The sequence below is a fragment of the Carcharhinus amblyrhynchos genome, chromosome 25 (assembly GCF_965287045.1).
Source record: "Carcharhinus amblyrhynchos chromosome 25, sCarAmb.v2.hapA, whole genome shotgun sequence".
Lineage (NCBI taxonomy): Eukaryota > Metazoa > Chordata > Chondrichthyes > Carcharhiniformes > Carcharhinidae > Carcharhinus > Carcharhinus amblyrhynchos.
Genome location: NC_137348.1, coordinates 4,299,534 through 4,316,094, shown reverse-complemented (window position 1 = coordinate 4,316,094; position 16,561 = coordinate 4,299,534). Strand labels below are relative to the sequence as shown.

Sequence of the window (16,561 nt, the reverse complement as noted above, 5' to 3'; positions counted from 1 at the left end):
CTGGTCAAAGAGGAGCTTTAAGCTTAGGGCTCACCTTGAAGGATGAGGGAGAAAGAGGGGTACACAGAAAGCTTCAGGGAGGGAATTGCAGAAAGTAAACAGTTGAAGGCATGGCTGCCAATGGTGAAACGAAGAAAATCAGCAAGAGGATGTAACTGGAGGAGCGCAGCTTTCTCTGACAGGTTGAAGAAATTATTGAAATAGGGAAGTGCAAGACCACAATGGGATTTGAAATTGAATGTGAGATTTTAAAATTAAAGCTAAATTGGAGGCAAATGAAGATCAGGAAGCACAGGAGTTGTGGAGGAACTGGACCTTGGTGTAAGTGAGACCTTCAGTTTATAATTAGTAATTTTTGCTCTTTATCATAGATGTGATTGCATTGACCCTCTGTCTTTATTTATGGAATCATAGAATCTCTACAGTGCAGAAGGAGGCCATTTGGCCTATCAAGTCTGCCACGACTGCAGACCCATCCAGACCCTGTCCCCATAATCCCACATAGCTACCCTGCTAGCCCCCCAACACTAAGGGGCAATTTTCCGTGGCCAATCAACCACATCTTTAGACTGTGGGAGGAAACCCACATAGACACATGGAGAATGTGCAAACTCCACACAGTGACCTGTGGCCGGAATTGAACCCGGGTCCCTGGCACTGTGACGCAGTAGTGCTAACACTGTTTACACACCAGTAACAATGATCCAGCTCAATCTTTCTGATTTTCAATCATTTTACAAGGTGATTCTTGCATCATTTCATCTACAAATAGGCATTCTTAAATGTTGGAAGTGTATACCTGTGACAATCTCATTGATCAATCACAAACTATCTTATACAGCGTGGTAATTCTAAGTGAATCTCATGAATTAAACTTTCTGAATGAGCAAAAACATTTATCTAAGATAAGGCATCTGATTTGCAACTTTTGACAAGTCATTTGTCGAATCCTTTACTGTGCATTGTTTGAAAATTTTATTAGTAATCATAAATAATCAACATTCGTTCAGAATCCCAGACTGAAGGTTGCAACATTCATAGTTTCTGAGTACGATTTCCAAAACCCTCCTTAAACAAGAGTATCAAGTTAACATCTTGTAACCAAATCCAGATCCGAGATGTAATGTAGTTTTGATTTGACATTTGCAAGTTTGATTCTTGGTAAGAGTCTAGGTTAATTATAATATTTAAATATATTGACACAAATAACTGCAAATCACATCAAAGGTAATTTCACATTCCTGTTAAATTAACATCTTATAAATACGTTTGTATTTCACACTAATGGTACTATTTATAAAATAATCAGGCAATGCTTACGGTTTGATGTCCCAGGGATGAAGCAGATTGTTAGATTGAGCTGCTCTGAGCTATTGCTTGCTGCATTTATATACTGAACAATTAAACAGGTCGATGGTCTCAGGGCAGCCCCTTTAAACTGCAGGAAGCTCAAAACAGAGGGAGCAATTCGAGTCCCTTCAGGGCAGATGAACCCTTGTCATTCAATTGCAAAGAACATTTCTCCAGAGTTTTGTGAATCATTCATAGAACCTTAACTCAATCTTCCTTAATGTGAAATGAGTAACAAAATCTCTAAAACTTATTTTCTTAAATACTATTATTAACTTGAAAGTCAGAGGAAGTAATTGAATATGTCACTGAGGACAATTAGATGAATGAATATTCACATCCAAAATGATCATAAAAATACTACTTGTCTTTTAAGGAATGCGCTGATTTATTATTGTTCCAAAAACATACATACATTTTCCCACTCACTGTCAGTAGGTTAACCCGTTAACTGCTTAGCTTGGTTTTACTGTGGTCAATTTACTTCTTATCTCTTTGAAGTTAAAGTTTAAAAAATGTTAAAGTTTATTTATTAGTCACAAATAAGGCTTACATTAACACTGTAGTGAAGTTACTGTGAAATTCCCCTAGTTGCCACAATCTGGTGCCTGTTCGGGTAAATGCATCTAACCAACACATCTTTCAGAATGTGGGAGGAAACTGGAACACCAAGAGAAAACCCAAGAAGAACGTGTAAACTTCACACAGATGGTGACCCAAGTCGGGAATCAAATCCGGGTCCCTGACAATGGGAGGCAGCAGTGCGAATCACTGTACCACCGTGACATTGGTCATAATTGAATTTTAAACAGTTTGTGATTCTCTCTCCCTCTCAAAGCCAAAACTTAAATTCAATTATATTGTGATTGCCATTTGCAAGATATCCACTTACCATCATTCCCAGTCACCAATGGCATCAAACAGGGCTGTGTGCTCACACCCACACTGTTCAGCATGATGTTTGCTGTCATGCTGAATGATGCCTTCCAGGATAGTGTTGCTGGAATCAGCCTCAAGTGCAGAGTGGATGGGAAGCTCTTCAACCTGAGGAGACTTCAAGCTGTTACCAAAGTGAAGGAGACTGTTCTGAGAAACTTCCTCTTTGTGACAACTACTGGCTCAGAGCTAGAGATGCAAGTCAGTATGGACAAATTTTCCACAGCTTGTGACAACTTTAGATTCACCATCAACATTAAAAAGACTGAAGTTGTGCACCAACCTGCTCCTCATGCACCATACACAGAACCCATAATCACAATCAAAGGGCAGAAACTACAGGCAGTGGACCAGTTCACTTATCTTGGCAGCACCCTCTCCCAAGCAGTGACTATTGTTAGAAGTTAACTGCAGAATAGCAAAGGCAAGTTCTGCTTTCAGTAGACTGTGTTCCATTGTATGGGAACATTGAGGAATCAGCCCAGCAACAAAACTGAAGGTCTACAGCACCGTGGTACTCACTACCCTCCTGTACGCCTGTGAAATGTGGACTGTGTATCAAAGGCATGCAAGACAGCTCAATCATTTCCACATGACTTGTCTTTGCAGAATATTACACATCACATGGCAAGACAAAGTACCAGACACGGAAGTTCTCTCTAGAGCAAATCTACAATCTGTCCACACACTGCTGATGAGAGCGCATACCCAGTGCTTGGGTTTGCCAGATGAGCGTATACCCAAGCAGCTCCTTTTGGGGAACTCTCTGCTGGAAGACGCTCGCATGGAGAGCAGAAGAAATGTTACAAAGACACATTCAAGGCCTCTCTGAAGTCGCTTGACATAGACACGACCACCTGGGAAATGCTAGCACAAAACCGCCATACCTGGCACTGCCTCATCCACAAGGGCTGTCAAGCTTATGAAGCAAGGTATATTGCTGAAGCAACTTAAGCGCGAGCTGCGCAAGTCCAGAGCCACCAGCTCAACAACTACAGTGCCTACACAAGTCTGTCCAATATGTGCTAGGACATTCCATGCCCAAATTGGCCTGATCAGTCATCTTCGGACACACCGCATCCAGCCTCAAAATGGCTAATGGTGTTGCGGTTCTCACTGTCGATGATAGATGAACAATAACTTACCATCATATTTCCTCTGTTGTGGATGTTGCAGTAAAGGATCGTCAGTCTTGTTACAGTAACTCCTCAAATTCTAGCATGAGGTGAGTTTTATTACATTGGCTGATTAATGGTTTTCTATATATTAAATGACAAGATGTCAGGCAATTAATAATAGCTGCTGCCCAGGATCTGACTATCTCAAGAAAGCATGCTTTGACTAAAGGAAAGAACATGTTCCATTGCCAGGTTCTGGTGCAATCTCTCCAGTTGCCCAGACTGTCTGCCTCCTCTTCTGAAATAGATCTGTCTGAAGGGGGAATCATATTCCATTCTTATTCTGCAATGTTAACTCGTGCCTAAGAAATAATTAGGTTAGACGTTGTTAGATTTTTATCTGCTTGTTTTGATCTTTGCCTCTGATCTGCAGGGTTTGTTTAAGTTACTGTGTAGGTGCAATCCCTGTGGGGAAACCGTAAATAACCACATTTACTGAATGGCCCCCCCAAAGGCAGAAATTCCCAGCAAGCTTCTACTTCTTTTACTTTAACATGAATCTGAACCAATGTAAATTACACAAGCAAATGTACTCAAATAAAAAAGGTAAATTTCACTTTAAATAGTACATATTCTTACACAACTGGATGTGAATGCATTGGGAAGTGCAGAAGAGGTTTACGAGAATGGCTCCAGGGACGAGAAACTTCAGTTACGAAGATCAGTTGCAGAGGTTGGGACTGTTCTCTTTGGAGAGAAGAAGGAACTTTGATAGAGATTTCAAACTCACAAGGGGGTTGAACGGAGTAGAAATGTTCTCCCTTGTAAACAAATCAAGAGAGCACTCAGGTTTAAAAAGATTTACAAAAGAAGCAAATGTGATGTGAGAAAAAACTTAGTCACACAAGTGATTCAGGTCTGAAATGCACTGCCTGGAAGTGTGATGGAAGCAGGTTCAATAGAGGCATTAGATGCTTCTATTCAAATAATCATTGTGCAGGGAAAAGGCAGGGGAATAGCTCACTTCAAGAGCTGGTGCAGACACAATGGGCCAAATGGCCTTCTGCACTGTAACAATTCTGTGATTCTGTGAACTATAAGCATTCACCTTACTCCGCGCACCAATGTAGCAATACAGTTCCACAATAGCCTCTTTATTCAGACAAAGTGGGTCAGGAGCCCAAGAGTAGATTCCACCTTTGAGTTTAATGGGTACAATTATCATCAGCAAGGCACACATCTACCAACCTTCTTGCCTTTGGATCACAATAGTTCTGATTATGTAGTCTTCCAGATTTCCTTTTATCAAGATTGAACCTTTTTCTTGATTGGGGTTTTTTTAAAAATCTATTTGTATTTGTGAATTTCCAGACTGTTGTTTACATGGAAACATGTTTAAGACTTTTCCTTAACTCCATTATTGCCATGCCAAGAAGAAACTAAGTGAAAGGAAGCTGGGATAGATTATTTAAAACAATCTAATGTTTGCTAATTCTGGTTCCTTTGTAACTTCCAAAATGCACTTTTAATGTAGACACATGCGAGTATTTTTTATTTTGAACTCGAGCAATAGATAGACTGGGATGGATTCTGTTGGTGAGCCAACCCAAATATCGCCAGGTAAACACAGTCCTTTTAATTTAAAAAGAGGAGTGAAGAAGGAAGTTGAGTCATTATATTCTGGCACGGCTTGAGTTGATAATCCTTTGAGTGTAACCAGAAGCGCTGCTCCAAGACCAAAGTCAGCACTTCCTTATACAACTTCTGAGTTCCAATGGTGACACTTACAAGACATGCCTGACCCACGTGCAAGATGAGAATCATAGAATCCTTACAGTGCAGAAGAAGGCCATTCAGCCCATTGAGTCTGCACTGACCCCAATCCCACCCAGGTCCTATCAAGTCTGCACTGACTTGCTGACAGAGCATCCCACCCAGGTCCTATCCCCAGAACCCCATGTATTTACCCTGCTAATCCCCCTAACCTACACATCTTTGGACACTAAAAGGCAATTTAGCATGACCACCTTTGGACTGTGGGAGGAAACCCACACTTGAATGCTTGGCATATCCGATACGGGAAGGAAGCATTCACTCAATAAAGTTAACAGGATGTATTCTATGTAATATGTTAGTAAAATCTGTGCACTCCAGGGTGGAATTCAATTTACTGTGAGCCAAATTGAAAGAAGCCTCAGTCTGTTCATATTCATTCAGAGCCCAGTTAATGGCACTCTTGCCCCTGAGTCAGAGGTTGTGACTTCAAGTCTCCACTCCAGGGACAGAAATCTAGACTGACACCCCAGTGCTGTCCTGCCAGGAGATGCAATCTTTCAGATATGACATTAAACCGAGAGACTATCTATTCGCCCCGGTGAAGGGAAAGATCCCTTGCCGTGATTTGAAAGAGCGGGGGAATTGTCCCCAGTTTCCTGGTCAACGTTTTCCCTCAAATCAAAATCCAGAAACAAACGTCTGGTTGTGACCGCTTTACTGTTTTCGGGCGTTATCTTGCAAGAGTGATGACACTTTAAAAGTTCTCCTGCACTTTGGAATATCCTGAGGTTGTGTAAGTTGGAAGCTTTTTTTATCTAGGGATATATTATAAATGGTAAATAGAATACTTTCAAATAGTAGCAGAGGTAGGTGACATAGGTTCAAGATTGGTAAAGGCAATTTTTAAAAATATAAAGTACTGCAACTGCTGCTGTTTGAGGTTCTTGTAAACAGTTGAATGTTGCACTGAGGAAAAAAAAACTATAGAATTAATCTTCTCAAGGGATGAGTTCAAAGTAGACTTTCTTCATCCAAAACCAATAAACGGTGACCTTATCTGTACTGTTAATGAATATTTATATAATAAGGGTATGAGGAAGGGTCTTAACAGTAAACAGATGAAAAACTGATTTCACTGGTGGAAGAGTTGGACACAGTTGAGAAATCTCACAACACCAGGCCCATCAACTCTGCACTGACCACAATCTCACCGAGGCCCTATTCCCAAAACCCCAGATATTTACCCTGCTAATTCCCTGACACAAGGGGTAATTTAGTATGGCCAATCCAACCAACCCACACATCTTTGGACTGTTGGAGGTAACTGGAGCACTCAGAGGAAACCCACACAGCACCAGGGAGAACGTGCAGACTTCACACAGACAGTGACCTGAGGCCAGAATTAAATCTGTGAGACAGCAGTGCTAACCAGTGTACTACTGATACCTCATGCCATCCCACAACGTGAGATTTTTGTTTTAAAACGTATATCAGGGATGACTTACAGCCTTTAGGTTAAACGAATGACGAAAGTTGTTGCAAAATTTTCTTACGTGTGAGTAAAAGCCGGTGGGTGAAATGGTTTTGCTCTGACACGTCCAAATGACACTGGGATGGGGAAGCACTGCCTGGAGAGAGGAGTCAACGTCAGCTCATACGCAAATAATCTCATCTAGCTGTGTTTCATTACATGACATTAATGTGTCTCAGTCGCTCAAATTAGCTGCTCATTGCTGCAAGTTAGATAACAAGATGAGGGCATTTATTTGCAACATGCCACAACACGAAAGGGAAATTTCTTATACTGGGGACTGCAGTTAAACTATTGAAACCCATTAGTGGATCTTATCCCCACAGTATGGAATCTATGTTTTCTGTATAACTGCCCATACAGAATCACACATCAAACTTCAGCAATGGCTTCACTTTCTCACTGCTAACTGGATTTGTCACACTGTTGACTTCACTACCACACTCATTGAGTGAGGTTCCCTTGGCCATGCGGCCCTATCACTAATACATATGCACCTCCTGACCTTTCAATCACACTTTCGTTGCTACTCTTTACTCCGGTAAAACCCTCACTCTCTCAGCCCCTGGTACAGCCTGAAATCCACTTCCTCGCTCTAACACAATGTCATTTGAAAAGGGGAAGGGAATGGTTTACGTCACTGCAACACTCCTCTTCTGAAGCCCTCATAACTTTCAAACTAATGCCCCTTTCCAAGGTTGTTGAAAATGTATTTCACCTCTCAAATCTATCCATACCTTTCCCCCAGTTCTATGTTTCAATCTCTCCAGTCAGATTTCCAGCACTAGCACAACCCCACTCATTGTCAGTGACTGCTACCATTGTTCACAATGTTTCTGACTTCTCCAGTCTTGGAGAACACTCAACTGTACCGCTCTCCTCTCTTACCTCTCTGCATTGTTGAAACTGCTGTCTTTCAGTTTAATGACAATGATTCCTCAGTACAATTAAAAGAGGTCACCCAATATCTTGTTCAACAGTTTGACACTTAATACCACGAAAAGGATTGTTTTTATTTATCTCATTGTTGGTTGTGGGATTTTGTTGGGAGTAAATTGGCTGCTGAGTTTACCTTCAAAAATAATTTGATTCTGAACTATATTGAGCTTGTCACAGTGGTTATCACTGCTGCCTCACAGTGCTAGGGGCCTAGGATCAATTCCAACATTGGGTAACTGTGTGGAGTTTGCAGGTTCTCCCATCTGCAAAGGTTTCCTCCAGGTGCTCTGGTTTCCTTCCACAGTCCAAAAGATGTGCAGGTTAGGATGATTGGCCATGCTAAATTGTCCCTTGATGTCCAAAGATGTGTAGGTTAGGGAATTAGTGGGGAAAATACATGGGGTTATGGGGAACAGAGCCTGGGCAAGATGCTCCGTCACAGTGTCAGTACAGACCCAATAAGTCAAATGGCCTCCTTCTACACTGTACGGCTCAGCCTTTCAGACACTGCAAAAGGCACTTTACCAATGTTAATTTTTCCAAGCTTTTGAAACAGTGTCAGGGGCCTCTGACATCTATCATTATGAAGTGCTTCAAAAGGCACCACAGCACGAATCAATTCCAGCCTCCAGGATTACCTGGATCCACTACAGTTTGCCTACCGCCGCAACAGACGCCATCTCCCTGGCCCTACACTCAAATCTGGAACACTTAGATAACAAAGACCTATTTATTGATTACATGGCCTGGGTCTTGGCTCCTCCCTCTGCGACTGGATCCTGAACTTCCTAACCCACAGACCATAATCAGTAAGGATAGGCAACAGCACCCTTTTCACGATAATTCTCGTCACCAGTCCCCACAAGGCTGTGTTCTCAGCTCCCTATTATGCCACACCTATGATTATGCACCCAAATTCCCCTCCAATTCGATTTTCAAGTTTGCTGATGACACCACAATAACGAGACAGAGTACAGGAATGAAACAGAGAAACTGGTAAACTGGTGTGACAATAATCTCTCCCTCAATATCAACAAAACAATGATTATCATCAACTTCAGGAAGCCTAGAGGAGAACATGCCCCTGTCTACATCAACAGGATGAAGTGGAAAGGGTTGAGAGCTTCGAGTTTTTAGGTGTTCGCATCACCAACCAGCTATCCTGGTTCCCCCCATGCCTACGCTATATTAAAAAAGCCCACCAAAACCTCTACTTTCTCAGGAGACTAAGGAATTTGGCATGTCAGCTACGACTCTCACCCATTTTACAGATGCACTGTAGAAAGCATTCTTTCTGGTTGTATCACAGCTTGGTATGGCTCCTGCGCTGCCCAAGACCGCAAGGAAATACAAAAGATCATGAATGTAGTCCAATCCATCATGCAAACCAGCCTTCTATCCACTGACTCCGTTTAAACTTCCCACTGCCTCAGCAAAGCAGCCAGCATAATTAAGGATCCAACACACCCCAGATGTTCTCTCTTCCATCTACACAAGTTTGAGGTCACATTCCAACCAACTCAAAACAGCTTCTTCCCTGCTGCCATCAGTCCTTTCAATGGACCTACCTCGCATTAAGTTGATCTTTCTCTACACCTTAGCTATGACTGTAACACTACATTCTGCACTCTCTCCTTCTCTATGAAAGGTATGTTTTGTCGGTATAGTGTGCAAGAAACAATACTTTTCACTGAATGCTAATACATGTGACAATAAATCAAATATGTTCAAAATCTAATTCCTGAATGATATGAGGTTATTGAAGAGACAAATTCAGTGATTTGGGAGGAGAGAAAAAAGCTTGGGAGTAATGAGCTTTGATACTCCTTTCTGAAATGAACAGGTTAACATCTCTTGAAATAGCAGACCAAATAATATAAGGGATGACGGATGCATTCTTTGTTAACACCACCAATTTGGTAAGAAAGAGAGGACACTAATTACAGATACTTGAACTGTATTCCTCAGAGGACAGATGGGTTACAACTTCCATTCTGGTTTATTGCAGGCCAAAGCTGGTGAATCTTATGCAGGCCACAATATTCCTTCCGATCCACACCATAAAATACAATCTACCTACCCTACCAATAAAAGGTTCCCTGTATCTGCCAATACATTAAAGTTCTCATCCTTGTTTCCAAATCTCTCTGTTGCCTCATCCCTTGTCCATCTGTGTCCTCCTCCAGGCCTTCAACCTTCTTGTTGTATCTGCACTCCTCTACTTCTGGCCTCTTGTGTATCCCTGATTGCCATCATTCCACTGATAGTTGTGCTTTTCGCTATCTCATCCCCAAGATCTGACATCTCCTTACCAAAGTCTCTCCTCCTCTTGTAGGACAAACCACCTCTTTGTATAAGCTTTTGGTCACCTGTCTGATGTCTCCTTGTTCAGCCTGTGTCAGTATTTTGTTTGATAACGTTTTTGTAAAGCACCTTGGTTAATTTTGCTAGGTAGTGCAGTTGTTGTTGTGCATAAGGGTCACGACAGCTCAGTGACTGTCACTGTTTGCTGTGCAGACACATGGATTTGGGCCAGTGTCTGTGGGAGTTTGCGCATTCTCCCCGTGCTTGCGTGGGTTTTCTCCGGGTGCTCCGGTTTCCTCCCACACCCCAAAGCTGTGCTATTAGGCTGATTGGTGAAATAAATTGTCCCTAAATTAGTCTTCCCTCAATGTGGAATGCCATAAGCATAGACAAGAGTCATGGGTGGAGGAGGGACTCGTAATGTTAAAATGGCGGCGTGGGCTTGTTGGGCCAAAGGGCCCGTTTCCCAGGCTGTTTTGTTCTTTGGGTCATTTGTGTTTTCTGTAACTCAAGAAGCAAAGCCAGTCCATTGTAAAGTTTTATTCAAAATATATTACAGAGAAATTAAAAAATGCCTGTGCTCACATTATCCTTCCTGATCAATGAGACGTTGTCTTGTCTCCATCACTATCTCTTCCATTATTTCAGGTTTCAGGATGTCTTTAATCTGCAATGAGATCAGACAGATGGGCAAGCGGAATTTATCCTGGACAAAACATTCCCTGAAATGAACATTCAATCACTGCAATGGAAGAACATACAAAGGCTGGGGGCAAAGCAGTGCAAAATAAAACTGCTCAGTCTCCAGCAGACTGAATACAACAGTCTGTCAATAACTGACTTTGAAAGGTGCTTAAATAATTCAGAGAGCCTATATAGACACATTACTGACATGTAGTCTAGCAGTTCCATTAAAGTGTATTTTCTCTTAACAACTGCTAACAGACCCACTGTATATTTGCAACACACAGGCATAGAAAGGCAGGCAGTGACTGCTCTATAAGAGATTGTTTCTAAGTAAAGCCCATCTATAAATTACTGACCAGTGTGATCACACAAGGGCATGTGTGTCTTTTACTCCCCTGTAACAACAGTATAGCAAACAAGTCTAAAACTCCCTTAAATTAACAGAGAAGGAAATTTGAAAGAAGAACATTAAATGTTTAAACAATAACATTGCTAAGAATAATACCCAAGCTATAAAGAAAATTGCTAATTGGATTAAAGTGTTACAGGACAAGCTTCCAAACTAAAAACTATATGAAAGCAAAAACTGAAGATATTCAAGTTTAAAATCCTTCAGAGCTAGTTGGAAACATTACCTGTTGATTCATTGAAGCCTCATAGCAATACAGAACACTGGTATCATACAACAGCATCTTGTGAACATTCAGGGCAATGATACAGTTGCGGAGTCGAGAGATCACCTCTCTGTCTGATAAAGCAACTGGCTGCAATCAGAAGCAGACATTTTAGATTGAGTTGTTCTTACAAAGCCTTTACAATTAAAGTAACATTGCAGTAAATCAGCCCAGGTTAACACACAGAATAATTTTCCAACTTACAAATGAAGCTCTACAATAAATGACATTGCCAGATTGAATTGAAAAGCAAATCCCAGAGTTGATAATACACAAGAGACTGTATCTGAAAGCCATGGCTCTGTAAGTAGCACTATTGCCTCTATATCAGAGGGTTCAAGTCTCACTTCAGTCACCTGAGGGTTGAGACCGACACTCCTAATGCACTGTTGAGGGAGGGCACAGTAAGAAATCTTACAAAACCAGGTTGATTTGGTATCACGAGCTTTTGGAGCACTGCTCCTTTATCAGCTGAGTTAGGAAGGAGCACTGCTCCAAAAGCTCGTGATTCCAAATAAACCTGTTGGATTTTTAACTTGGTGTTGAGAGACATCTGACTGTGCCTGCCCCAGTCCAATGCCAGCATCCCCACATTATTGCTACTGAGGAGGGTTGACTATCAGGGCTGCTGTCTTTTGGAGGAGATATTAAACCAAATCTCCATCTACTCTCTTAAGTAGATATGTAAGACTTGCAGCATTACTTTAAAGACAGGAAATTTGGTGTACTGGCCAATATTTATTCCTTAAACAACATTATTGAAAAGATTACTTGGCTGTTATCGTATTTCTATTTGTGAGACCTTTCAGAGTGTAAATTCACTGCTATGTTTAAGACTTCATTTGAAAGATGGCATTTCTAGGATTTCAAATCCATTTCCTTCTGACTCAGAGGTGGTAGTGCATAGTCACTGACATACCCGACACACTCAATAAGGAGCGTGATTGATCAGAGGTTGTACTGCTCGAGGTTTTAATCTTAGTTTCTTTTTTAAGAGGCATGCAGGACCCAAGAACTACCTTAAGAATCACCCAACTGCTCTGGAAAGTTCTGGCAACTCCGAACCGTCCCCTCCCCTTGTCCTCTTCTCCCCTGGTCCCCTTCCCTCCCCTCACACGTAAGAACATAAGAAATAGGAGCAGGAGTAGGCCATCTAGCCCCTCGAGCCTGCCCCGCCATTCAATAAGATCATGGCTGATCTGTCGTGTCTCAGTTCCACATTCCCGCCCTCTCCCCATAACCCTTAATCCCCTTGCCTATCAAAAACCTATCAACCCTCGTCTTAAATATATTTAGCGAAGCAGCCTCCACCACTTCAACAGGCAGAGAATTCCAGAGATTCACCACCCTTTGAGTGAAGAAGTTCCTCCTCAATTCTGTTCTAAACTGCCCCCCCCTTTATCTTAAGGCTGTGCCCTCTAGTCCTAATCTCCCCTCACACCATCTCCCCTTCCTTCCTCCCTGCCCCCTCCCCCTCCATCGCTGTCCCCTAACTTCCAAGCACGTGTCCGATGCCTCACCTCCAAATTGGTCACAAATCCTCCTGCCTCATCATCTTTCTGTTCCACGATTGGATAAATCCAAATGTAGCCATTATTTCCGAGGATGATGGCAGCTCCACAGGGCAGGTTATGAAAGTGAGTCTTTCGACGTTTTACGAGCGAAGGGGAGACCTGCACCAGCGTCCCCTGGCCCAGCTGATCATGGAAAAGCAAAACAGATGTAGGAATTATAAAACATGCCATGCAGTAGAAAAGAGTAGAATTCATCCACACACAAGCCCTGTAAATAATTTACAGCAGTTTGGCATCATAGAATAGTACAACAAAGACCATTCACTCATCGTGGAACAATGACTCTTTCAAAGAGCTTTCCAATTAGTCCCACTCCTCTGTTCTTTCCCCCATATACCTGGAAAACTTTCTCTTTCGTATTGATCTACTTTCATCTTAAAAGGTCACCAATGAATTGTATCCAGCACCCTCTCAGACACTGCATTCCAACCCCAATCACTCACTGTCTATAGTTTATCCACATGTCGCCTCTGGTTCTTTTCAATGATCTTAAAGCAGATTTGTTCCAATGACTGGCCACATATGTGTCCAGTAGATTTAGGCAGGCCCATGGTTTAGCAAATCCTTCAGTCGCTGAAACAGGCATTTTATAAAACAGCTGCATAACAGACAATCCAAAATCATTACACTGGTTCAGTACAGAAATGTCTCAATTTTGAAAATTCACTCATGTTCAGTCCCTCCAGGGCTTCACCCCTTCCCATCTCCAAGCTCCTCTAACCCTACAATCCTCCAAGATCTCTACAGTCCTCCAAACCCAGCTTCCTGGATTTCTATCACTTCACCTCTGTTGACCATGCCTTCAGCTAAGTCCCAAGCTCCAGAATTTCCTTCCCAAATTTCTCCACCTCTCTTCCTTTAAGACACTATTAAAACCTATTTTTGACCAAGCTTGGGATTATCTGTCCTAATATCTGTTTAATACCTCAGTAACAAATTTTGTTAGATAATCGATTGGATGAAGCACCGTGAGATGTTTTACAATAATAAAAGGCACAATGTAAATGCAAGTTAAAATTTGTATACAGCAGATTGTGTAAACTTATTGTGAATAACAGCATCACTACAAGCTGCAGTACCTTGCCATACTTCAGACTCCTGGTGTGCAAGGATAGAGCTCCATCGGCAAACACAGCCTGTACCTCTGCCTGAGTGTGTGATAAGGAAAATCAACAATAAACAAAGGGTATTAAAAGATGTAGAACCAAGGACAGATAAATAAAGTCAAGGTACAGATCAGACCATGATTGATTCTCCAGCCTCCCATCCACTGGCTCTGTCCACACTTCCCGCTGCCTTGGAAAAGCAGCCAGCAGAATCAAGGACCCCATGCACCCCGGCCATTCTCTCTTCCACCTTCTTCCGTCAGGAAAAAGGATACAAAAGTCTGAGGTCATGTACCAACAGACTGAAGTACAGCTTCTTCCCTGCTGCCATCACTTTTGAATGGACCCACCTTCCATTAAGTTGATCTTTCTCTAGACCCTAACTATGACTGTAACACTACATTCTGCACTCTCTCCTTTCCTTCTCTATGGACAGAATGCTTTATTAGTATGTGCGCAAGAAACAATACTTTTCACTGTATGCTAATACATGTAACAATAATAAATCAAATCAAATCTAACTGAATGCCTGAACAAACTTGAAGGGTTGAATGGCTCGCTCTTATTCTTGAGGTGGCGATGCTCAGTACTGATTGAAGTCATTGTCAGTTGTGCTGAGATGTCTCTCTCTAGTGATTCTCCATTGAGAGGCTTCACATTAGTGAGTGTGATGTCGAAATACTATCTGAACTCAGGATGTTCCGAGATAGGGCGAGAGAGAGACGTTAGCAATGGAGAAATGTCCTCACTTATAAACCATGTGGATTAATGTGGTAGCTTCACACTGCGACACAAGTAAGTAAATGGAATTCTCAGTTGGATTGATAGAGGGTGAATTAAAGACAGTTAAAAAAAACACCACAAACTACTACTCTCTATTTAAAGTAAAGCGGATTTGTTAGTGCTTGGTGCAAATGGATTTCTTAAATCAGCAAACTCAATCCTCATTGCAAAATATGATACTAAATTCTATGATCAGCCATGATCAAAATGAATGGTGGAGCAGGCTTCAAGGGCCAAATGGTCTGCCCCTGCTTCTAATTTCTAAAAACTCCTTATACTGCAAGGGCAAATTAAGTCATGTTCAATGCGTCCAAAAATTTCAAATGATCCTATTCTCTCCAGAACTGATCAGGCACTCCTACCAGGGAACAGCACTGGGGAAATAGAGTCATAGAGGTTTACAGCTTGGAAACAGTCCTTCAGTCCAACTTGTCCATGCACCTCTCTTTTAACCCCTAAACTAGTCTCTGCCTTTGGCCCATACCCCTCAACACCCATCTTACCCATTTAATTGTCTGAACATTTTTTAAAAGACTAAATTGTACCCGCCTCTACTATTAACTCCGGCAGCATGTTCCAGACACTTACCATCCTGTGTGTGAAAAAACTGCCCCTCTGGACCCTTTTGTGTCTCTCCTCTCTCGCCTGAAACCTATGCCCTCTAGTTTTAAGACTCTCACACCTTTGGGAAAAGATATTGATTATCCAGCTGATCAATGCCCCTCATTATTTTAGACCTCTGTAAGATCATCCTTCAACCTTCTACGCTCCAGAGAAAAAAGTCCCAATCTATCCAGCCTCTCCTTGTAACTCAAACCATCAAGTCCCGGTAGCATCCTAGTAAATCTTTTCTGCATTCTTTCTGGTTTAATAAATATCCTTTCTATAATAGGGACCAGAATTCCAAGTGTGGCCTTACCAATGTCTTGTACAACTTCAACAAGATGTCCCAACTCCCGTATTCAACATTCTGGCCAATGAAACCAGTCATGCCGAATGCCTTCTTCATCACCCTGTACACCTGTGACTCCACTTTCAACAGCAATGAGCCTGTATCCGTAGATCTCTTTATTCTATAACTTTCCATAACGCCCCAACAATAACTGAGCCAGTCCTGCCCTGGTTCAGTCGACCAAAATGCTTCAACTCGCATTTATCTAAATTAAAGTCCATCTGACATTTGTCAGCTCACTGGCCCAACTGATCAAGATTCCATTGCAATCCCAGATAATCTTCTTCACTGTCCATTATGCCACAATCTTGGTGTCATCTGCAAATTTAGTAGGCCTACTAAATTCTCATCCAAATCATTCCTATAAATGACAAATAACAGTGGATCCAGCACCAATCCCTGAGGCACACCACTGTTTGAAAAACAACCCTCTGCAATCACCCTCTGGCTTCTGTCATCAAGTCAATTTTGCATCCAATTGGCTACCTCACCCTGGATCCTGTGAGATTTAACCTTACGCAACAACCTAGCATGTGGTACCTTGTCACAGTCCATATGGACAACATCAACTGCACTGCCTTCATCTATCTTCTTGATTACCCCTTCAAAAAACTCAAATTTGTGAGACATGATTTTCCACTCCCAAAGCCATGCTGAGTGTCCCTAATCAGTTCTTGCTTCTCTAATTGCCTGCAGATCCTGTCTTTCAGAATATCTTCAAACAACTTACCCACTACAGACGTGAGGCTCACCAGCCTGTAGTTCCCAGGCTTTTTCCTGCAGCTCTTTTTAAACAAAGTCACAACATTTGCCACCCTCCAACCTTCAGAC

General features: G+C 42.0%; 1 protein-coding gene across 2 annotated transcripts in view; it reads right to left on the bottom strand.

The window, feature by feature from the left end:
- Positions 1-16,561, bottom strand: part of exosc2 (exosome component 2) — a 35,746-nt gene that overhangs the window by 4,975 nt on the left and 14,210 nt on the right. The window contains exons 6-10 of one of the 2 annotated variants that reach the window (XM_080211873.1): positions 13,969-14,037; positions 12,836-13,012; positions 11,277-11,405; positions 10,540-10,621; positions 6,530-6,808 (exon numbers count right to left, since the gene is read on the bottom strand). In XM_080211873.1, the coding sequence (XP_080067999.1) occupies positions 10,541-10,621; positions 11,277-11,405; positions 12,836-13,012; positions 13,969-14,037 (456 nt within the window). In that variant the 3' untranslated portion in view covers positions 6,530-6,808; position 10,540. Of the gene's footprint in view, positions 1-6,529; positions 6,809-10,539; positions 10,622-11,276; positions 11,406-12,835; positions 13,013-13,968; positions 14,038-16,561 lie in introns of those variants that run through there. The other variant, XM_080211874.1, reaches the window with a different exon arrangement.